The sequence below is a fragment of the Carassius gibelio genome, chromosome A4 (assembly GCF_023724105.1).
Source record: "Carassius gibelio isolate Cgi1373 ecotype wild population from Czech Republic chromosome A4, carGib1.2-hapl.c, whole genome shotgun sequence".
Taxonomy (NCBI): Eukaryota; Metazoa; Chordata; class Actinopteri; order Cypriniformes; family Cyprinidae; genus Carassius; species Carassius gibelio.
The window spans coordinates 28,595,534-28,620,117 of NC_068374.1; the positions used below are offsets into that span (position 1 = coordinate 28,595,534).

General features: G+C 35.4%; 1 protein-coding gene across 2 annotated transcripts in view; it reads left to right on the top strand.

Annotated features, from left to right (window-relative positions):
* The first annotated feature begins 939 nt into the window (after window positions 1-939).
* The window catches only part of LOC127976079 (rho guanine nucleotide exchange factor 39), a 36,929-nt gene continuing 13,284 nt past the window's right edge, over window positions 940-24,584 (top strand). The window contains exons 1-5 of one of the 2 annotated variants that reach the window (XM_052580198.1): window positions 940-1,101; window positions 4,208-4,395; window positions 5,084-5,178; window positions 12,883-13,003; window positions 15,581-15,699. In XM_052580198.1, the coding sequence (XP_052436158.1) occupies window positions 4,246-4,395; window positions 5,084-5,178; window positions 12,883-13,003; window positions 15,581-15,699 (485 nt within the window). In that variant the 5' untranslated portion in view covers window positions 940-1,101; window positions 4,208-4,245. Of the gene's footprint in view, window positions 1,102-4,190; window positions 4,396-5,083; window positions 5,179-12,882; window positions 13,004-15,580; window positions 15,700-24,584 lie in introns of both variants that reach the window. The other variant, XM_052580207.1, reaches the window with a different exon arrangement.

A 24,584-nucleotide genomic window follows, 5' to 3' on the forward strand; every position in this document is an offset into this window, starting at 1 on the left:
TTGCCACACAGACAACACTAGATGTCAGTGTTCTCGCTGATGTCGGACTGCAAGCTTTTTGTTTTATGGGAAGGAGAAGGAGAAGCACATAGTTTGAGAAGTTGTTGCTTGCACTTTAGAACTTGGGGGTCCTAATGGGTTTCCTTCTATTAGAGGGACTGTCTATGAGGAGTTAGGGGCTATCACTGTGCCAAGGCTGATCACAGGGCATCACTTTCATCTTGCCAACACTTGTATAATTAGCATAAATTTGCTGAGGTGTGTTTTCTCCTCTCTTCATTTCCTAAGTTGAATCATCAGGAGTAATCTCCCCTTCTTAACTCCTAGGATGCAAAAGTTAAAGGTAAAATTATGGTTTCAACTTATTTAGAAGATATATTTATTTTCTGTTTGCACTTTGAAGCTGTTGGATTCACCTAAAATGCCTTAGACTCTTCTGAAGGGGCATACCATAAGTTTGAGATTTGACAAAAACTGTGTTGCTTCACAATTTAAGCATTTTTCTCATCTCATGTGTGCTCCAGCTTGTTCTTGATGATCATAAACAATAACATAAGTTATAAATAATCTGTCCAGTTTTAGTCTTGAGTATAAAACATGCATGTCAGTAAGATCAGGCAGGTCAGTCAATAATAGCCTACTATACATTTCTAAGGGGTCATTCTATTTCTATCTTTTTTTTATTTTGAAAGGATGATTTAAAGTAGGGTAAGTAAATTTCACTATGAGTATTATATAAAAAAAAAATTATATATATATTTATATTTATATATAAAATATTATCGATTTCTTTTTAGAAATAAGATGAATTATTTAGCTATAGACTATCATTATTAATTTAATTGTTGATGTCAGCCTTTCCACGTATAAATACATTTAATTGTTTACACTTATATGGTTGTTCTGAATGACACATAGGGTACAGAAAGCAGCCTTTCGGTGAAATGACCCCTAGCGCTTGACTCTGCATCGTGATGACGTCACGGGGGCGGCCTAGTTTCGATGTCTGTGAGCACCAATCAGAGCGCAGAAAAACCCGGAACTTCTGAGAGTGCAAGAAAGAGCGCCTGCATTCAATTTGAAAAGAACGAACGACGTCAGGTATGAAATGTTTCTATATTTATACCTTCTTCTATATCGTCTTTTAAACGATTTTTTTTTAAAATGGTTACCGTATCACGAAGTTTTATAAACTGTAGACTACTTCAGTCTAGTTTTAATCTGAAAAACACATGACAACGGAAGTGTAACGTTACTTCTACAACGTTCTTGTGTTCAGTCATCAGAAAAAGTTTTTTTATTTTTATTAACTCTATTCAAATATGTCATACATAATATGCAGTCCCCTGCGTTTAACCGTGAGCTAATGATGTCTGTCTTTGCGTTCAAAAGGGTAACCTCGTAGGTTTGTGTATAATCTGTTTTGAAATCGTTAACGTTATACAAAAATAGGATCCACAATTCTGTGTTTTTGATCTTCTGTGATATGAAAGTTTTAACAAACATAAAAGCAGCCCACTGCCTGTTGACATTAAGAGTTTTTAATGTAAAAAAATAATGAATTGTTAATCAAGTAGCAAGTAAAGCTACTTATTTATTTAACCCTAAGGTTCTGTTTAGGATCTAAGAGACCCTTAAAGCGAAGAATGTTATGTGTATACTAAAGATTGATACTTAATACTTTTATGAATTGTAAGAGCTTATTATAAACAACATTTCTTACTCGATGAGATCATATATCATTGGCTAGATTACTTGTAAGTCTACTTCTAGTCTCAGATATCCCATATATTAAGCAAGAAATAAATGTAAACTTTAGAAGTAAGTTACACCCCTGCGGCAAAAATACAAAGCAAATGCAGCTAAACTATTAGGCACATTTCTTCTTCTTTTTTAAATTTTATATATATATATATATATATATATATATATAACAAAATAATGATAATTAAATTAGAATTAGTTTTTTCTTCTTAACAATGCCTTGTTGCTAGGTTCAAACAGAGCCCAATATGAATAATTTCAGTATCACTTAGGCTACTGTATATATGCTATACAATCCCCCTGTGAATTGTGATTTCTTGGGCCTGCAAAAATCATGGAAATGATTAAAGTCTTAAAAAGTAATGCGAAAGTCATGGAAATTTCTATAGGGAATCTAGCCTAAATGTTTATGCTTTTGCTTAGCTCTGAAATATTTAATCAGTTAGTTGTTGAATAAACGAAAATAACAAAACCATATAAACTAAAGCTAATAAATGAAAGTGAAATTTAAAAAAAGTGACAGAAACAGAAAAGAAACAGAAAATGTAAATTCTAACTCAAAATATTAACAAAAACTATTATATATAAATTATAATGGCACTGCAGATCCTAGAAACCATCATTGCAATAAAAGTGAGTGGGAATATTTGGTGCTCCAGCTCCACCCCTGATCCATGTGGCTCTTCTGGGAAACAGACCTGTGGATTTGCCAATGCTGGTCATGTTCCACTGTTTTATTTTAAAGTGTTACCCAGCACCTTTACATTTAGATACAATAGTATTTGTAAAGAAAACCAGGGTTTGCATGTGTAATTTTCTATATGTATGCATAAAATCTTATCCTGAACAAAAGAAAGTGGTCTTGTTTAATATAAGCGCTGAGTTATGCAAACAAACCCTGCCAGTTGCTCCATATTTAGTCTTTTTAACTAGGTTCTCCTGACCCCAATCCTCTTCAGCTGGCTTTTAATTGGCTTCACTGGGCCTAAAATGCTGCAATATTTCTCAAAATTGACTGCTTATTTGAGCGTCGAGAGTGATGCAATTTACAGTAAGTTGCTGGTAAAAGTGGACCGTGGCTTCACACGCAGCACTTAGCAGAGGCTGCATGGGGCGCGCGCAACTTCAGGGGATTCATTTCACATTCGCTCTGGTTTTGTGGAGGTTTTGTACAAACAAGGGGATGGGCCACACCACAAAGACAGATGGGATGGGATTGGGATCCTCGTGGATACCCGTATGCGCAGCTCTGTCTTTTCGGGTTGATCGGGCTGCCTGTTTACAGTGTGTTATAGAAGGGCTGACGCCAGTCTCCCTCGGGAGGGAACAAGGGTTAATTGCTGTTAAAGTGTTGGTCTCGTTCCTTTTTCTGGCCCTGATGCTCCATTAGAGCTGACACTAATGAGGCAGTGCAGAGAGGACACCCCAGAGTCGAGGGACAGCACCACCGGCTGATGGAGAGACTTTACTTAGCTAAGAGAGAGAAAGCATGTACTAAGTCATAGATCAAGAGTGTGTGCTGTTCAGTGTTGTTGGGATGTGTGTGTAGGTTTGGCTCCTCTTAATTGGTGGCTTATCCTCTGCATACGTTGTTTGTTTGTCATTACGAATTCATAGGGGACTGGATTGTTGGTCGTCCCTCATACTTGGTCTGTGGAGCCAATGGCATTTGCTTAGTAATTGTACCATATTGATTGTAATTTACAAATGTCAAAATATGGATTTTCAACACCCTAATAATAGAAGTGATGAAATTGGCTAAATACGTACTTCTGTAATAATAATAAAAAAAATAAAAAAATAAAGTCGTCAGAAGATGTGAGGCTGCTGTAAAATCATTTAACATATTAAATATTTTCATTTTGTTATTTTAATCAGTACTACATATAATTATTTGTATCAAATGCAATGAATAAAAGTAAAAAAATAATATTATAAAAAATTATAACATTTTATCAAATTATGAATTATAAAAATACCAGTGTAACTAAGCAAACTCAGTGAAATAAATAAGGCTGAAATAATTTAATAAATCATAATTTATTTACAAATCATTCTTTTTAATATATTGTAATTACTTATAAATAATGCATAAGAATATAATGAATTTTACATTAAAAAAAATGTACATTAAAAATTATTTTATATAAAAAAAATCTGAATATGAACAAACTCAGTGAAAGATGAGGATGAAATAATTTTAGAAAGTAATTTAATATTTTAAATATTTTCAATTATGTGTGTGTGTGTGTGTGTGTGTGTGTGTATGTATATATATATATATATATATATATATATATATATAATGTGTAGATTTCATTGCTGATGGATGAAAAATAAACTATAAACTGGATATGTTTTATGCATTTTATTTGTCATCAAATTTTTGTATTGGTCAACTAGTGATTTTGATGTTTTTTTAACAGTGATTTACTGTTTGTAGGTAGTAATACTGATCTGGAATCAGCACACTGGTCGGTCATGAGTTTTGCTCCGAGTCCGTTCACCCCCATGGGCATTCGCAGCATTCAAGAGCAGCGGGACCGCTGGGAGAGGAAGAGGAGCCGCACAGCCCGCGAGCTAGTCCAGAGTGAAAAAAGCTACTGCCACCAGCTGGATCTAATCGTCACGGTTAGTCTCTCAACCGGCCAAAACACAAACACCCATGGGCTGCACTGGTCCATCTTGCATCGAACAATATGCTGATAGAGAAACACTTGTCAGGGCTGGATTCAGTCATAGAAACAGAAAAACATGTTAATCATCAGAAAATCCTAGTCTGAAATTCGAATTATCTTCGCTTTATATTTTGAACTGTTTCACAAGGTTTTCTGTTTACTGAGTGGCCCTTAACACCATCACAGGGCTATTCTTTTGAAACTGATGGTTTATAACCTATTCAAGGAATTTATTTCGCAGCTAATTAGTTTTACTTTTAAGATTGCTGAGATTTCATATCATTTCTGTGCATATTGTGTTGAATATCAAAATTGGCATTTGAACTTGAAAAGCTAACATGGAGAACTCGCACGTCAGTCTCATTGCTTTTGAATGCCGCAGCTAATTAAACAACGTTAAAACTTATTTTGAGAAACCACGTCACCTCCCGCCTCTGGTGGAGCTGTGTTAGACATGCGGCTCATTTTAACCCGCTGGAGGTAATTGAGATGTCATTGCTGCAAAATGCTTAGCCCTTCACAGATATGTTCTCGCTTTGTCTCAAGGGTGTGTGACGAGAGGTGACACTCTCGGTAAGATGAAGAGTCATGTACGATGGTAGTCTGAAAATTGAATTTTCATGTCTCTTTCTTTTCTCCAGTACTTTGTGGAGATCTTGAAGGCCAAAGGAACCCTCAGGCAGGACATTAGAGAAAGCATCTTCAGTTCAATTAAATCCATTCATTTAATAAACCAGTAAGTATTCTTTAAATAATTAAGTGTATATTCACGCTCAGGGGAGAGAGACGGCTGAGGGTGGCTGGCTTTGATACCGTTTAAAAAGGACGAGAGGGTAGGGGAGTATTAATTTGGGTCTAACAGGAGAATCAAGTTTGAGAACTTGGAGATTGCCTGGTGTGCCTTATCTTATGTTATTCTCTTTAATTGGATTGCGAATCGATGCGGATGCTGGATTTAGGCTTGCAGCTGCACTTTCTTCAGAGTATTTTATGTTATCCCTCTATACTTACCATCATGGGTGATGGCGGCTTGTTGTTTGTGTCTTCCAAGCCTTTTGTGTTGATAAAAATAAGCTTTTTGCAATCGCTGATGTTTTAAACATGGATTTTTAATGAAAGGGTTCATTATCATGCGTTCATTACTGATACTCAGTCTTTCCTCCTGAACAGGGCCGTATTAAAAAAGTGTGGTGCCCCTGGGCACTATACCTCAAATGCCCCCCCCCCCCCCCCCCTGCCCCCCCAAGACATAATTAAGGTGATTTCTCAAATCAAATGTAATTTATTAACTTGTCCAACTACCGTATTTTTCGGACTGTAAGTCACACCTAAGTTTAAGTCGCATTAGTCCAAAAACACGTCCTGACAAGGAAAAAAACATATATAAATTACACTGGATTATAATTCGCATTTATTTAGAACCAAGAACAAAGAGAAAACATTACCGTCTACAGCCGCGAGAGGGCGCTATGTTTTCAGTGTAGACTACAGGAGCACTGAGCAGCATAGAGCGCCCTCTCGCGGCTGGAGACGGTAATGTTTTAACTTTAACTTCAATGGTAAACGGGGAGAGCAAGCGATAGTGCAGTCAATAGTTTCTGTGTCATTGTCGTCCTGAGCTCATTCTTCACTAGTTAAAAAAAAACTTTCGATCCCTGGAACATTTTGAATTGTAGCTAAACGTCTAGCGTCCTTGTCTTTCTTTAACTTTATTTTTGCAAAACCACTCAATTGACGTCTGTCCATTTTGATTCATTTTCTGTAGCCGTTAAAAAAATTACACATTTGCGCGTACTTGTTGTGGACCAGCTCAACTCTGACAGGTTGGGGACGGAAGGGGGGGACTGATACTGGTCATGTAATCTTTATTTATTTATAATTTATTATTATTATTGTTGTTGTTAAGTTAGTGTTCATAAACGAGTTATGTATGGTCTTTTAAGACTTTCAAGTTAATAATAAAACAATTTACAAACAATATTTTTAAAGCTTGTGACATGTGGTGCCCCCACTAGTTGTTGTGAATGGTTGGGGCCCCTGGGCACCGGCCCAAGTGCCCTTATGGATAATCCGGCTCTGCTCCTGAACTACTGTAGTGGATTCTCCAGTTATAGGCATCAGGCTATTTAATACAAGTCAGATTTTATCCAGTAAGAACTTTGAGATGAGGAGGGCTGGAGGGGAATATGATTATATAATACCAAAATTTCGGTAGCTGTAATGTGCTTTTTTTTTGTGTCCGACTTGTTTACATTCTCTTAAGACAAAAAATAATATTAATACACCAAGAAATGCATTTGAACATGAACCAGTGTTGTTTTTGTTAAACTTGTAAAATTGTTTTTGGTAACTGAAATCAAGCTTAAATAAAATATAAATATTAAATGAAAATAATTAAACTAGAAATGTTGCCTTTTGTGGATCAGGGTCACATATGCATTTTATTTCTTACCCTGGACCACAAAACCAGTCTTAAGTGTAAATTTTTTGAAATCTGAAAGCTGAATAAATAAGCTTTCCTCTGATGTATGGTTTATTAGGATCGGACAATATTAGGCTGAGATGCAACTATTTGAGAAAAAAAAAAAAAAAAACCCTGATAAAATCGCCTTTGAAGTTGTCCAAATGAATTTGTAGCAATTCATATTACTAATCAAAAATTAAGTTTTGATATCTTTACTGTAGGAAATGTACAAAATTTCTTAATGGAACATGATCTTTACTTAATATCCTAATGATTTTTGGCATAAAAGAAAAATTAATAATTCTGACTCATACCATGTTTTTTTGCCTATTGCTACAAATATGCCCCAGCGACTTAGGACTGGTTATCACATATATATAAAAGCTCTTTATAAAATTTATAGTTCCGGTCCTTGATTCTGAGCCGCGTTCGAAGCTGTGGTGAATTACACTACAAACATATACCTTTGGCAACCACTTTCTTGGAACCACAACTGTTTCTGAGGAACTACATTGTTTGTTGGAAGAATACTTTTAATTTATATCATTGAACTTTATTCTCTCGGTTTTATTCTGTGAAAACTATGTGTCTGGAATAAGCATTTTATAAAAGCGAAGCCGTGGTTTACAGTGAATTTAGAACAGCTAAGGGGGTTTCTGTCAACAAATGTAAAAAAAAAAAACAGTAAATAGTCTATTTATTTATTTTTTAAATACCAATGGTAGAGTGGTCATGGTAAGTGGTGAAACCCAGCTGTGACTCTTCTGTATAAAAAATGATTAGACACTCTGCTTGAGGGGCTTTTATGGCAGCTTGAGCAAATGAAGATCCAGAGCCGCTGGAAACAAAAAATAATTCATCAGAAAAACTGGCCTGAAGAACAGTTGGCATTGATCTGCCCATGCAGGCTGGTCAGACTAACAACATATTAACTCACCGGTGTCAAAAAGGCTGTGCTTGTTAATTTTATCTGAGGCTATCTATGGTGAAGCGTGCTGTGTTTTGATGTACTACATCTGAAAGCAAAAGCAGAAGCCCTCTTCTAATGTCCAATAGCCTGCAAGGATTGATCAGGTTGTTACATATATCAAACACCGCTCACCTGAACTGAGGATCAATCATCTCTCTGTTGCAAGCTTGAAGGTCTTAATAAAAGGCTGATAGTGTTTCCAGCATTTTATTAAGTCCTTCACGTTTGCAATAGAGAGATGATTGCCCCTAAGTGCAGGTAAGCAGTGTTTGATATATGTAACAACCTGATCAATCTTACAGAATTTACCTGACAAGCTCGAAGAGACATTTGCAAACAGGAAAAACCTAGTGAGGAGATTTCATTAATGCTAAATTGGCCGAAGTTCTCATTTAAGTTACTGCCGTGTGGCTTCATTGTGTACATATTTCGAATTGCCAAATGAATGGAAGGGGGACTGCCTTTGAGGGCTTTATCTAGGCCCTGTTGATTGAGAATCATAAAATTGTCTGAATAATGAATCACCGTGGGTCCCCGAGGCTCCTATCAGTGCCTGACTGACGGGCCTCTCTACAAACAGAGGCTGAATGAAGATGGAGGGCTGAATTTCAGAGCCCGATGTATTGGATAAATCGGTGCTCGGTTACCATATATCATCATTAGAATCGGTTATTGAAGTGCTGGGTGAAGCATAATGGCAGTCTCTCAATTTAGATCTGTGAACAGTCAGCAGTGGCTGACTAATTAAAAGGAATAAAGTGCTTGCGCACTCCAAAACCACATCATTATCAAGAAGCTTCTTCAGATGCATGTTGATATCTGTGCTGGCTGCTGAAGGTTATTTGAATCCTTAGCTGAAATCATCACTTTTTATCTTGGACTGGTCGAAACACAGAAAAACTGATAACAAGGACAGGAGCTGCGCTGTAGATTGTTTTTTATCACACACAATATGCACTTTATAGTCGGAAATATAAAAGAAAAATAAGTATTAATGCATTTTAATTTATAAACCATTGTTGATTTGAACCTTTAATGATTAGGCCAAAAAAAATAATAAAATGTAAAATACTTCTCTTCATGTTTTTCAAAACCTATTTGACTTTCTTTATTCTGTGAAATGAAAAAGATGATATTTAGTTAGCTGTCTAAGCTGCTTTTTTCCATACAATAAGATTTAATTGTGAATATACTGTCATGCCACTGCCATTCATCAGAATTATGGCTGTTTATCTGATGAGTGGAGTAAGGCAACAGTGGGAAGAACCCAATTTTCCTAGAATGCAACAGTGAGCACCAACTTGAAAGGGCATAAACTTAAGTAGCACAAAATCAAAAACGTATTTGAGAGCGAAACGAGTGCGCCTAGGGGTTTTCTTAATGAGGGTAAATGTGGTGTGGAAATAGATCAAATGGTATCCGATATGAAGCAAGAGGGTCCTCGTCGCTATTGAAGGGAGGAGGGAGTCTCCTTACAACCCAAACCATGCTTTTGGGTCCTGTACATATTTGTGTTTTTCCGAGTGTCTGTGTTGCTGCTAACTATTCATTGACGATAATTAGTATTCCTTAATTCTCACTTCCAGCAAATGAAGCCACATAGTCCCTTCATTGTTTGGTTGAGTCTGTGCCGAGCCCAGATGTCACAACCACTAAGAATTAATGTAGATTAACGTGACGCAGGAGGAATGCTAATGTTGTCTTTGTCATCTTTCTGATAGCCAGAGAATTTAATTGCCCTAAAAAAAAGAGCATAAAAAATGTAAGTCATAATTTCATATTTATCATAATAGCCTCTGGCTGTGAGGAGGAAAAAGGAAACACTATTTTTCCCGCCCTTTGCCCTCGTTAGAAGAACTCTCTCGGCTGATCTAGCATCTCCTGATTACGAACAGAGGCTACCTTGGCTTGCAACTTCATTAAAATCTATTTAAATCAACTTCAATCACAAAAAGCTCCTTCTAAAAACCATGAAGTCTCAGGGAACATTATTAGGGTGTGTGTGTGTGTGTGTGTGTGTATCCGTATCTGTATTTCTGTTCGGTCTAAGTGGTATGTATGCGCAATAGCTACCTTGCCTAGTTTGGATAATAAGCTCCTTCACAAGTGTCAGCACCCTCACCCTTGAATTATACCCATGTCACCCTAATGTTTCTGACAGCCAGAGCACCAGCTCTCCCATTCCTCTTGAACACCTTGTTTTGTTCCTGGTTTTGCAATGAGTGCGTTCCCGCTACAAAGCACCGCACGCTTGCCCTTGGGCGCTAGCCTCAGCACCCTTGTCTCAAATAAGTGTGTCACCCACAGGGAGAAGCCCTCGTATGACACCACACAAATCTGACTAAAAACGCTTCCTTTTGCAAATACGTCTGCCTCTGAACTAATCCTCCTCATTATTTTTGACAAGAAGTGCCTTGATTTCCAAAACTGTATCAGAGTTATCATTGTGTTTGGAGTGCGGTGGCAAGACTGCAGGGTAGGGTAACATTAAAGTGTGCCCTGATATTTATTTTTTTAAGTTAACCGCACTTAATTGTTGATGATTTGACACAGTATGATGATGGTCTTTGGAAGTATGACCTAATATTTAATTGTGGATTTGCATGACAGGAAAAATTAATTTAGACTAATTAATGTGAAAAATATATATTTTATTAACATTCATCAATATGTTTATTGAATGAATTCATTTTTCGTAAAATACAATATTTTAGTTTAAAAGTTTTTCCAGTTTTTATTATATATATATATATATATATATATATATATATATATATATATATATATATATATATATATATATATATATATATATATTAGGGATGTCAAATTTCGATTATTTCCATGATCGATCGTCGTTTAAATTAACGATCAATTAATCGATTAATCGTTAACCATAATACTGCAAAATGCGTCTATTGCAGGCACGCAGTCAGCGGTATGACAGGATGTGCAAAAGCCACACACACACACACAAAACGCTTTCTCACTTGAATTAAAGAGGTTTTAGTCTGAATAAAATGCTAGTAGCAGGATTATAAAATGAATAGATGCGATTATGATCATTTGATAAAATGAAGAGAGCGCGCCATACTTTTGAGGTCATTTTACTTTGTTGACAGTTTCCAATCCCGCACGGAGAACGCTGAACGCGCATCTTTAAATGGTTTTGTGGTGCTCGTTGTTGTATTTTAAAGCACAATTGCAATGTTTTCAACTGACATTATTGTATAAAATTATCCGAAATGTGGAGCGCGTGTGACTGCGCTGCACATTAAGTGAACTACATCGGCGCTGCTGCACCAAAACACAGTTGCTCACATTAATTTGATCCTGCTGGATTCTGTCCTAGAAAATGTCAGATTTTTAAAAATCCGTAATCATTAAAATCATTAGATCGTGACAGTGCATGCGTGCAGACGAGGATGAGCGAGCGCGGCTTTGGCTAGATTTATTTGGAGGTTATTGCTCATGTCTCATTCGGCACAAATCGAAATGTTTCCATATTCGCAATGTATTTGAATGTTAAACTATTATTTATAATGTAAACTAGGCTTGTACTTAACACGCATTCGCATATAGACGGAAAAGATGATCCTCTTCATATGAGCAAAAACGTCCTTGGCATAACAGCAGAGTGGACCGGTATACTCGGTCTATTTAAACTGAATGCTCCAGGAATGTGTCGGTCACAGCGCCTATTAATCGCTGTTTTGAATCCAGCAATTATTTATTTAGAAATGATAAGATCTGATTATGACAAGTGTGGTATAAAAGCTTTGTTTATTAGAGGAATAATAGGTTAACTGGAAAATGTTAGATCGCGACCATGCTTTTGGACCCCATAGTCTTCATTTACGCGGCTTTGTTCTGGTTTGCCGGTTGGTCACGAATTTCCACAAATTCAGTATATTTAGGCATTGTTTCTTTTCCTAAATCTTCATAGTCTAACCCTCTAATTTCCCAGGTTTATTTTATTATCTTTCGCTTTTAATAACTGTTTTCGCATCTCTTACTGTGGTAAACATGGGAAGGGAAATTAAAGATTTCATGAATTAAGAATTCGTTCGATTTATTAATTTGTTCCCTTATTTCACTTAAATCATGGGTTATTTGGGGAACAAAATTAATCAAACATGGACAATTGCCACATTAATAATTCGTAGGAATGAATTAACAAGTTGTAGGAATGAATAGACTACCTGTCCTGTCACTGTGTCCCGCAGCCCTGCAAAGCGCACGATATAAAACAGTTATCTGATGAAATGATTAGTAACTACATTTCTATTGCATTTAATGTTGAAGAACTTTTATGTTGTTTCTATTTTAATGTACTTTAAAGTTTAAATCACATTAAAAGCTTAATTTGTACATTGTGAATGAATGATGATGCTTTTATATATCGTCACCGTCACTCACAGCCGCTCGCACGTGTTGAGTGCGCATGAGCCGCACGCAGCCCAACATTGAATCGGTTAACCGACCATCGATAGCCTTAATCGATTGCATCTCTTATCGACAATTAATCGATCATCGATTAATCGTTGACATCCCTAATATATATATATATATATATATATAATTATATAATTATAAACACACACACCCTTTTCAATAAAATATTATGTATTACTAGTAGTGGCTAACAAATGCATTATTTAATTTATTTATAAATGTGTGTGTTTGTATGTATTTATATAAAATTGAAAGTATTTTTAATTTTAAAAAAATGTTATTGTGTATTTAATTTTATATTTATCTATTTTTATTGTTGAGTTTGTATGAGTTTATTTGAATTAAGTATAATTAATGGTTTTATTAATAATTAATGTACAATATTTGAATTTAAAAATATATAAATTTTCTATATAATTTATATTGTATATAAATATTTAAATATTTATTTAATTTACTGTACATTTGAGGTATGAAAAATTTATTGAAGTCTGATTATATTACATTGCATAAGGCAAATAATAGTTTGACTTATTACTTGTTTTTAACAGGACCCTACTCACTCATCTAGAGCTGGGGAGGTTTGGTGTCGGGTTTGAGGAGTTCTGCGCTCATCTGCAGCTGTATAACACTTACGTTGACAACATTCAGACGGCTAAAAAAGTCCTCTTGGTAAGTTGAAGTTAAATGTTTCACTAGTTAAATTTGACCCCTTTTCACTTCTGTTCACATGCTATGCGTTTGGCATTGACAAACGTGCTTACAATTGTGACTATTAGTATGTGACATATTTGTATGGTCTTGAGTAATGTGTGCGTGAATATGGTTGTATAAATTAAAGTGAATATTATTACATTTCACTGATTGTGTCACTTTCCATTTCCTTTGATTATGATTTATAAAAATCATTGCTGATATTGGTTTTATTGTGAGTAAATGCCTTCTTTTACCTGGATAGAGGTCACCTGCTTACACAAAAGCCGATGGCTACAGCTATCGAAATGAAATCATGAATATGTATTTAATACAGATTCTATGGTAATGTGCAGTATTGACAGAATGTCATGCTCTACTTCTAATAAGTGAATGTTTAATCCAAACCTATTAAATCGTTGTACAACTCCTCCTCTATGACACCTTTTTTTGCCTTGTGGGGGGAAAAAAGAAAAGAAGACACAATGTCAGGTCAGTAACTCAAAGATCGCCATTCAGAATGATTGACGTTTGGAACGGTGAAAAAACATGGAGTCACCTACCTGATTAAGGCTTATGGATGACACTCTGTGCAAACAGATCTCTCCAGGCAAAGCCCAGCGGTACCATTAGGTCCAACACTACCATCTCATTACGCCTGACTTAAGTGGGCAGCCTCCATCAGTCAGCCAGAAAAAAGTGAGATAGGCAGTCTCTCTTTTTGCTAATTAGCTCCTCCCTCGGCAAGGCACCTGTACCCAAGTGTACGGATGACTGATTCATCATGAAAGAATCATCGGCATGCCTGGCTAATGCTAACTTCTGTTTTCCATGTGCTTATGGTGAACTGAGGGGGCATTGTAACGTGTTTCATCCTATGCCAGTAATTGTGTCTAATACTGAATATATGTTTGAGAGTTAGCCTCACAGCAAAGCTCTTCCAAGTTGCATGCTAATGCTGGTTTTATTTATCTGAGGGGAAGCCTGGAGCCTCACAGATATTAATGTCTTAATTAAGAGGAGGAATGTGTGTGCGGCCAATTGACTGATTCTCATTGATTGCAGACTGAGCTGTTTAAGTTAGCATTGATTCCTCCGCTTGGCCGAGACATAGATGTAATTGCTGGAACATGGGCTGGTGTGTGTTTGCTATGTCACATGATTCAAAACATGGCTCGTTTGTCCTTCAAAATCCAGCATCCCATGAAGCTTATTAAGAGAATAGCAATCTAGACCAAGATCTCAACGTTTTCCCAACATGAGACTCTCTTTACATATTATTTATACATGTATATTTATATTTAAAATTTCCATTTTAGTACAATCTTCAACCTTGACCGAACATACAGTATTAGAAAGTTTGGTGCAATAATAACTTTAATAAATATATAGTAATACGCTTTTAAAAGATATCTAGATGGTTTTGAATTATTTTAGGAATGCACAATATATCTATACAAGGAGTCTGCAACCTTTTGGGCATAAAATGCCAATTTCAATTTTTCTGGTTAATCTCTGTGCCAATGAGGCCCTCCCATTCCCCACCCAATTTTTTATGCTATTTTTATATTATTTATTAATAATTTTTTTTACTGGTGTAAATGTTTAACAAGGCTACATCTATCTGATCAAATATAAATTAATTTATATTTATAAATTAATTTAAAGTAATTCTATTTTAAGATTAAATATTACAGTTTCCTATATTTAATATAATTCTTTGATAAATAGAAAGGTCAAATGAAAACAACAGTTGTAATCTTTAAAAATACTAATAATGAAACTCTCAAAATTAATTTACTCTGGAAATTAATATATTTTGTTAAATATTTAAAATGTTTAATGTTTTTTTTTCCAGGCAAAATGTATAAATTTGTTTAAAAATGATGTTGTTTTTAATAATATAATTTTAATATGTTTACCGTAATATAGTTTTGATGACTTGCCTATTATTTTTAGGAAAGCTTTGGATTTGACAGGATTCATTCAGAGTTTTTATTTTTTATTTTGTTTGGCTGTCCTGAATGATGGATTCCTCTCACAGTCCGTCTGAGATGCTGTGATTTAATGTTGGTGTGTTTCTCAGATGGAGACCCCAGCTGCTACAGCCATAAATGTTTGCTGAGCAGGTGTTGTACAGGGTGTGTGCCGTTTGAAGATGATGGATTGTTTCTTGTGCTTATATGATTAATTTATTTTTATTTATGGTTTATTTATTATTTACTTAGTACAGAAAAGTAGCACCGACCTATGCTTTTCTCAGATGGATGCACAATTCAAAACAAATTTGACATAAAATAAAAAAAATTAGCCTGACTTGGTTTGTGTGAATGTATATTTAATAATGAAACCAGGGTTGCTCTATTCAGAAGTTGTGATAAGAGACAACAGAGATGTCTCGTCTCATTGTGCGTCCACACATGCATCATCTACGGAGGTGATACTGTTGGTTAGAGGTAAACAGTATTATTGCTAGCTCTATCAAATGTGCTCTTATTGTATCAAGTTTTTTTTCACAGAAGCAGATTTTTGATTCATGGTTCATTTCCTTCTCAGGTTCAGGTGAAGAAAAGCAAAGCCTTCCGACGGTTTAAAAAGCTCCAGGAGTCGAGGCCTGAGTTCAGTCAGCAGAAACTTGAGGACTTGCTAACGCTTCCACTTCAGCGTATCCAGCAGTAAGTCCTCAAGTACATGTGTAACAGTATTTGAACTTTTAAGTCAACGGATATTGGTTATCAGCAGATATTATTATAATAGTTTTTCTCTCTTTTTGTTTTTGGTTTTGGCCAATATTGGATATTATGCAATGTCCATGCTTATTTACACTACATTTATATTTGCATGACTTTTGTTATCATCTAGTGCTTATTTAATAATATTGTGTAAAAAATATCAATTTTCGAAGAAAAAAAATATATACATGAACACACACACATAAAATTTTAAAATTGACCATTTATCGTTTTTTGGTATTTTACCGATATTAAGAGTTTTTATAGTTGTTTTTTTTTTGTTTTTTGGTTATTCATGTTTTTTTTTTTTGGTTATCAGCTGAATTAGAATATTTAATTGTGCATGCTCATTTCTTTTATTTTCATATTTAGATGGTCACTTGATGCTCATTTCAAGTTAATATTTGTGTAAAATGTGCTAATAATTTAACAGTTAAATGTACTCTTTAGCAAATATAAAAATATAAATGTTTTTTTTAATGCTTTATAATGTTGTGATGCCTAAATTAGCTTGTTGCATTTAAAGTTATGATTCTTAGTTTTAAGTGTTTTATTATTTATTTATATAATTATTTAAATAATTTCTATAATATTATCATTTAAATCAGTTATCAGCTATTACATTAAAAAATTTTAATCAGCTTGTTGTAATGGGAAATAATTATTATATTGGTGCATCCCAAGCTGAAAAGGAAAATAATTTCATAGCAGGTTTTTGTTTTGTAGATGTAGACATGAGTGTTTGTGAAAACTTAATTACTTATTTTTATTATATATTTATACTCTATCCATTTGATGATGGTAGTGGTGCATAAATGACACACTTCACCTAAAGATATTTTGATTTTGTGCTGTTTAATGGACTCCTCAACCACTTATTGCAATTGACGTGCAAAGTTTTCTTCAAATCTCATTAAATGTCAGAGTACCTCAGCCATTGAATTTTCAAGTAAATGAGATGGATTGGTCAGTGGATGTTTTTGTGTATTTAAAGTTTAAACCATCTTCTTTGGTGAAGAGATTACGGGATCGACAGCATCAACACGATGGCAGCATTGAAATGCAGTCAGTTCTTGATGGGAATGTAAAGCGTTTTGGTTATGCATCAGTATTTTCTGACACAGGCCAGTCTACTTCACAGTCTTCTGCTCAGCTGTCAAATCACTCTACAACGTCACATTTTGTTGATCGCACTGATGTGTGGATTTACTTTAAAGACGGATTTTGGGAATAATTTGATGGTATGATAACAGAAAACTGTCGCCACCGGGTTATGGTTTTCATGCTTGAATTCTTCATCTGTATTTCTGCGCTTTGGAGGAGTAAGTGCACGCCGCGTACCAAGCCTCTCAATGACAGACGTAATTATTGTTTGATGTCATGCTCACACCTGCCTTTAGACTGTCCAAGAACTGTCAAAATCCCTTTTGTTAAGCCGCCGTTTTTCTTGGCTGTAATTTCATGCGGTCGTGGTCTCAGCTGTTAATTAGTGTAACAGGGTGCGAAATGAACTAGAACATGCTTAAGAACCAGTGAAAATTACATAGCATTCCTTTATCAAGCAGCTAGAGTCCATCTTAATTAGGCTTTTGTGTCACTCCTAGTTATTAAATGTAGTTTCCAACATGAAAAAAAACAAACGCAATGTCATTCTAGCTATGACGATAATTGTGGCTTTATATTTATTCTTTATAAAAACATTCCTCAGATAGCGCCCACCTGTTCATTCAGTGGCTAAGCTTCATCATATGCAAAATGACAGACCTGTTTGTTTACAGGCCCTGTTTATGTGTCTTTGTGCATCCAATATAGGTGATTTGATCATGATTTTACATGATTTTACTCCTGGTTGAATCTTGAATCCATCCTTCTATCTAGCTATCACAAGGATGCAATAAATTGATCAAAATTGAAAGTAAAGACCTATAATAATGGAAAATATATATACTTTTTTTTATTTCAGATATAGTATTTTTTTTTTTTTTTTTTTTTTTTTACTTTCTATTTATCAGAGAATGCTGAAAAATATCACTGTTTCCAAACAATATGAAGCAGCACGACTGTTTTTTTTTACATCAATAAAAATAAGAAATGGCTTTTTGTGCACCAAGTTACCATATTAGAATGTTTTTTGGAATAATGGCTGCTGAAAATTAGGGGTGCATGATAAATATCGGCCGATAATTAATGCGGATCTCAGTGGTAAATTCTATCAGGTGCATGATATGCAAATAGAGCAGCTGTTACTACACAGAGGCTTTGTTAACTGACAAACTGAAAAAATCCACGAACGTGTTTTGATTAGACTGATTAGATAACTGGCTTTACTGATGAGATGCACATTAATTAATTATCAGCCGATATTATTTTTTGTGCACCCCTACTGAAAATTTAGCTCTGTCCTCAAAGGAATAAATAAATAAATTCAAATAGGAAACCGTTATTTTATATTATAGTAGTGTTCAGTATTTTTTTACACTTTTGTATTCCATTTACACCTGTTTTCAACACTGACCACTTGTTATAAGATCACCTAACACCAGATTCACAACATGCCTGCCTTTCAAATGGATGCAAGGTATTTTCTCTCTGTTTTTGTCATCCAGCAAACCGCAGGACTTGTGCTAAACACCATCTCTGATCTTTGTGTCGCACCCTGAATGTTCTCCACCCAGTTATCACAGAGATATTCTCTAATTTCCCTCGGAACTGCTGAGCGCTGACATCTCAATCAGCATGTTCAAAGATGCCCTTGATCTGATCTCATCCTCTCAGGCCCTGATCACCGTGTTTCCTATTGTCCCCTCATCGATTCTGCCTTTACTGTTCTCGGAAAGCGAGGACACATGGGGGGGGTGCATAATTATATGATGATCTTAAGTGGCACGGCAGAAGAGCTCCATTCTCGGAGAGTGCAGATAATCAGGAGTACCGCCTCTAACAGGGACTCGGGAGGAAATTGTTGTCACTTATTGGGATGAAGGATGATGGATGGCGAGGCTGGCTGTGTGTGGATCATGGTGGCTACTTAAGACATGGGACTGTCGGAAGGGAGGATAAAATCATTCCTATTATTAAATGCCATTTACTGCAGCTGCAGAGAAGAGATTCATGTTGAGTCGCTCTCCTCTCAACCCTTCTTCTCCTCCCTGAGGTTTGCCTGACTACAGTTGGACAATTTGTCAAGTGTCAGACAGAGAAATTAAGTCAACAAGCAAATATTTATTTCTGTTATGGGCATTATTAAAATTCTGTAAAATTGTCACATTAAATGTAAAATAAAACATCAAAAACTAAAACCAGTTATTTTAAGTGGTAAAAGTAAATTGGAAGTTACAGTATGAAAAGAGATGTTGATTGGTCTTTCGGTCTCATGATCATTTTATCAGTCTGTCCAGTATTATATCTGTCTAGCCATCATTTTATCTGTCTGTTCATCATTCTGTCACTATATCTACAGAAGTTCTTTCAGTTCTATCTAGCATTCTGTCATTTTATTTGTAGGCCCAATTAACACTAGTGTGTGTTCGTTATAAAACGGCGTTTTAGAATGAAAACGATCCTCGTCTACACTGGTGTTTTCACTGCTTTTCAGAAACGATCTGTGCTTACACTACACAACCTAAAACGTATGTCACGTGACTATGCATGCAAGTACAGCCATAGATATAAATAGCTAGATTCCCTATTATTTAGATTGCGGACGCTTTTACGTGCTGGAGCGATTAAATGGGGTACCTACTGTACCTATACATCTATCAGTACAACAATGCGCATTATTTTATTGTTTAAACGGTCGTCAAGGATACGCAGAGCAAATTTGGGTAGCCACGGCATCATTTTCAAAAGTCTCCGTTTTGGTCGGTTTACACTGAAACGCAACCCTGGAGTTTTCAGACTAAAACGGGGTCTGCTGCGTTTTCAAAAGTCTCAGTTTTTGAGGATCGAGAACACCGGAGTAGTGTAAATGATAGGCGTAACCGTAGCAAAAGTTATGCGTTTTTTAAATGAAAACACAGTTATGTAAACGGGCCTAAATCTCATTTCTGTCTTTTATTCTCTGTATCGTTCTATTTGTCCATCGTTTTGTCTGTCTTTCTGTCTTGTTCTATCCAACATTCTATGATCTCATTCTTTCTATTTATAGTTAGTTCTATCCATCATTCTGTCTAGTGTTCTGTCATTCTGTCTCTCATTCTCTGTGTGTCTTTCTTTCTATGTGCTGTTCTGTCTGTCTATCCATCTTTGTCTTTCATTCGGTCTATCCATTATTTTCTGTCTATCATTCTGTCTATCCAACACTCTATTCTTTTTTCTGTCTATCTTTTGATAATTCTATCAGTCTAACCATCATTCTATCGGTCTATCCATCATTTTATTATTCTATCTATAGTTTTATCCATCGTTCTTTCTAGCATTCCATCATTCTGTCTTTCATTGTGTCTGCCTTTTGTTCTGTCTGTCGTTCTTTAAATTATTCTGCCTGTCTATTTATGTCATTGTATTAGTCTTCCAACATTCTTTCCATCATTCTGTCTGTCCATCTATCATTCTTTCAGTCTATAGTTCTATCTTTCATTTGATCTGCTTCTCTTATTCTGTCTGTCTGTCCATCGTTCCGTCTATCAAAACTTAATTTGACAAACTTTCATTTTCTAGTAAAAAAGACTCTCTTCAAAGTTCTTTGAATTTAAGTTCCTTTTAATTCTAAAATTGCTTCCTTAATCCAGAATTATTATAAATGCAGAGACTAATTTTGCACGTAATATATTAGTGTATGCATCGCACTGTGAAGTAGTATTGTAAATTACACTTTAACTGATTACATTCCAAAACTAAAAGCCGTTTGCATTTTTTTATATGTTTCTGTGAAATGTCCCTGTCTCTGACCATGGCATAGATTGTGTCTAGCATCAGTTCTAGGCAGTTTAAACCTTATAGTAATAAAACGGCATGTTTTGTTTAACACACTTCTACATTTCTATAATGGATTTGAACGTCCTCAAAATCGACGTAGAGAAGTGCCATATAAGAGGTTAATCTTTCACTTTGTGGTGGAACTCGTCTCTCGGAGCGGGTCAGAAGGTCATGGACGTGTCTCTTTTACATGCAGAGAGCCTCAAAAAGCGGAGGAGGACTCGTGTTAATGGAGCTGAGCCATTATGTATCCGATAGTGTCAGGGCTGTTATATGGGCCTGTGCTTACACAGCAGATGGGTTCAATTCAATCAGTGCTTCAAACACAACATAATGAGGAGTTCAGGAGGTTTTCACACCATTTGTGTTTGTTTGCGAAGGTGTTGATTGAACTCATTTAAAAGCAGCTTTGTAGCACTGTCCTCCTGTGCTATTGAGACGTCGCTCGCTTTTACATGGAAGTTGAGAGGTCGCATCCTTCATATATCTATGGTTTAGTCTTAAAACAAGACCTCGGGTGAACTCACCTCCTCTCTTCTTTTGATCTGTTCAAATGGGTAATGCCAAAGATCACTCGAATGAGCACTACAGGTTTCTTCAGTCTTGTAAAAGCACTTTTTATTTAATATATTTACTCTCAGAACAAGTATTGATCCCTTAAATATAACATTACCCTCATCCTGTCATCCTTGATATGTTGACCTCAGCCTACTACAATGCTTGGCTCTCAAGCAGAGAAGACTTATTGAAATTCTTGGAAGCTATCAGACAATCTACTTTATGTCTTGGCTTTTGTTAATTAGGTTCAGGCACTCGGGAACAGTCAAAGTGCGGTGAAAAACTTGTAAAACTGCTGCTGTGGCATTATATTCATATAAGCTTGTTATTTTGTTTATTAAGATCATTGTTTGTGTGCATAGCAAGTTTTCTCAGCACATATCATTTCAGAGGGAACTTTTTACTCCCCCGCCCCAATTAGCAGGTTTAATACACTGAAAATTCTTACTATCCAATCAAGATGACTTGTTTGTGGGATACTGTAACTCAGTTTTATAATTGATAGGTTCTTTAAAAGAGAGAGTTCTTGCAGAAATGAAAATTAATCCTCATGTTGTTCCCAACCTGTAAGAAGATATTTTCTGTTATTTCATGTACACTGGAAAAAAAAAATTGTAGTAGAAAAACTGAAATGGTAAATTCTTTCTGTAGGCTGCAGATTTTTTTTAATTTGTTTTATTTTTCCTGATGTTTTTCAGATAATAACATCAGAATCTTTTTATATATGTAATAACATCAGATTATTTATATATTTGTATATAAATGGCAGTTAACAAATTGAATTAAATACACAAATTCGAAGTAGAAAAACTTAAATCATATTTTCTTGGTAAACAAACCAATCATCTTTGTTTTATTTACAACAAAAATAATTTTACAGCATGTGATGTTCAAGATTGGATTGATTTTATAAAAAAAAAAATAAATAAAAAAAAAAAAAGACATTCATTTATGCATGAACTTCATGCAATCAAATCCAACATATTGTGACTCCCATCCCAACTCAAAAAAAGCCACATTCTTCATACAATCCCAATGTACTCTGAACACAATATGCGTTTTGTTATAATTTAATTGCAGAAGTTGACGTCTTGGAGCCTTCAAAGTCGATGTGCTCAATGCTCATACATCTGCAGCTATTAAAGAGCAGTAATTGTGCACCAGCCAATGCAGTGTTCAATAACCCATGCAGGAGCCTGACAGTGACCGTTGTCTCTTAATTAGGAATTTGAATCTTTAATGCACATGGTTAAAGACAAATAATTAGACAAATATTTCCTCCTCATCCTCTCGTGCGCTGACGTGTGTAAATACCAGGTGACCCGTCGTATCTGCTGCGGTGGTGTGGGGAGTGGCGTTCTGGAGGAAGAGAAGGAAAACGTGAAGCTTGTTTCATCTGCATATTATAAAGGAATTAGCACGGCAAGTGCCGGTAACTAGGCTAGTGTTCCTCTTCATTAGAATATCTGAACTGTCATAAATACGCTTCAGATTACGTGATTGTCTTGTTATCTTTTCTTTGCTTTGCTCGCTAATGAGTGGGACAGGGCAGCTAAATGAGCAAGTTCCGTTTACATTATTTGGAATGTGCTTTAATAATGCTCATTAGGCCATTCCCCTTTTTGTTACTCTGCAGCTTTAATTAGATTTCTTTCCCTGTCACTAATAAGGGCATCCGTGGTTGATAATGCCGGTAATGTATTTGTTACTACAAGATGAGACAAGAAGAAAAAGAAGTAAGATTATTTCTCTTTTTAAGTGCCTTTTAATAGAAGGAGGCTTAATTGGGGCTTGTTTGGTTTCCTCTTTTCTTTCATTTCTAACGAGGAATACACTACTGCTCTAGTTTTTCTCGTGTTCAGTAAGCCTGTTTACTTAGTTTACATTTAGGCAGTTTTTTTATTTAATATATCTAAAAACAGAACAAGCAGAAAAGTTTGTTGTTTGTTTGTTTTACTGAAGATTTTGCAGGTAATCGTTTAATTTTGTAATTTAATTTAATAGATTTAGTTTTTCTTTTATTTGTTTATTTTCTAGATGATGCCTAGATTTTTCAAAACTCCAGTCTTTCAGTTAATCAGAGATATATATATATATATATATATATATATATATATATATATATATATATATATATATATAAATATAAATATATGATAATAATGATTTTTTTTTATTATTATTTTATTTCGATTTTAACAAGCTACATACAAACTCGACATAAAATTTCTTTGCATCTAACAAGTTCCTTGCATTGGGTTTTGTTAAATACTAGATCTTTAAATCTTACATATATTTCATAAAAACAGGGATCTAAAATGTAATCAGATGAGGCCATTTAACACTTGCATGTGGCAAAATTATCATGAATTTTAATTGAATACATTTTTCGACTTCAGCTTTTAACATGAGAAGCTTTGCAGGATATCCCACAATCCCTGCTGTGAATAAATACACATCCTGTACTCAAACTGACTGTTTTGCCTGAAAATGTTTATCAAATCACCTCTGAAGTCCTGAGAGGGAGGGAGGGAGGGCCGAAAAGGGGAAGTCAGAAAGCCCTGTATCAGACATTTCTCCTCTCTCTCTCTTTGGCCTTGTAGTCGCAACCCTCTTAAAATCTCGTGTCAGAAGTTGTCCTCCTCTACCCCCCTCTATGGTTGTCATGGGTGATGGGTGACATTGGCGTCTTGACGGCTGCCACCACTGTTTACATAATTTCGACATGGCCGCAGGGAAAAAGAGACTACGGCTGTAACGATCTTCACTTCACACTCCTCCAATTAAAAAGGCCCCAGCTCTGCCACTTAGCACAGTTCTCAGGGAACGGGAATATTCGAGCTTAACTTTTCAGCCTGCGGGGATCGGCACCAAAGAAAGATGCCACGGTGGAGTTGAGAGGACGTTTAAGACAGACTAAAGATGCCCCAGTTTTTCTGACAACATCTAAAATGGTGGACGTGACGTGAAATTTGGTGCCAGAAATGCCGAGAATATTTTGCGAGCACTGAAATGTATTTTTGAAGTCAAAATCCATCTTATTGTGAATAGTTTTTGGTTGAAGTAATACTGGATCCAAATATTTTAATATCTATTTCCTTTTTTTGGCTGTATTTTTATTTTGAATACAACTGATCAAGCTACTAGCATTAAATAAATCGCTCTTATTATGCTTAATGAATGCGTATGATATTTAGTTTCTTGGTTTTTGCTGGAATGTGTCTTCGATTGCTACAGCAATTGCCTGCATACACCTGTGTAATGCTAATGCACTCCCTCCAAAACTTTTCAAGTTCCACTGCAATCGAAGTAGAGAAAAGTGTAGAGAATCATATTCCCAATTGTGACGATAC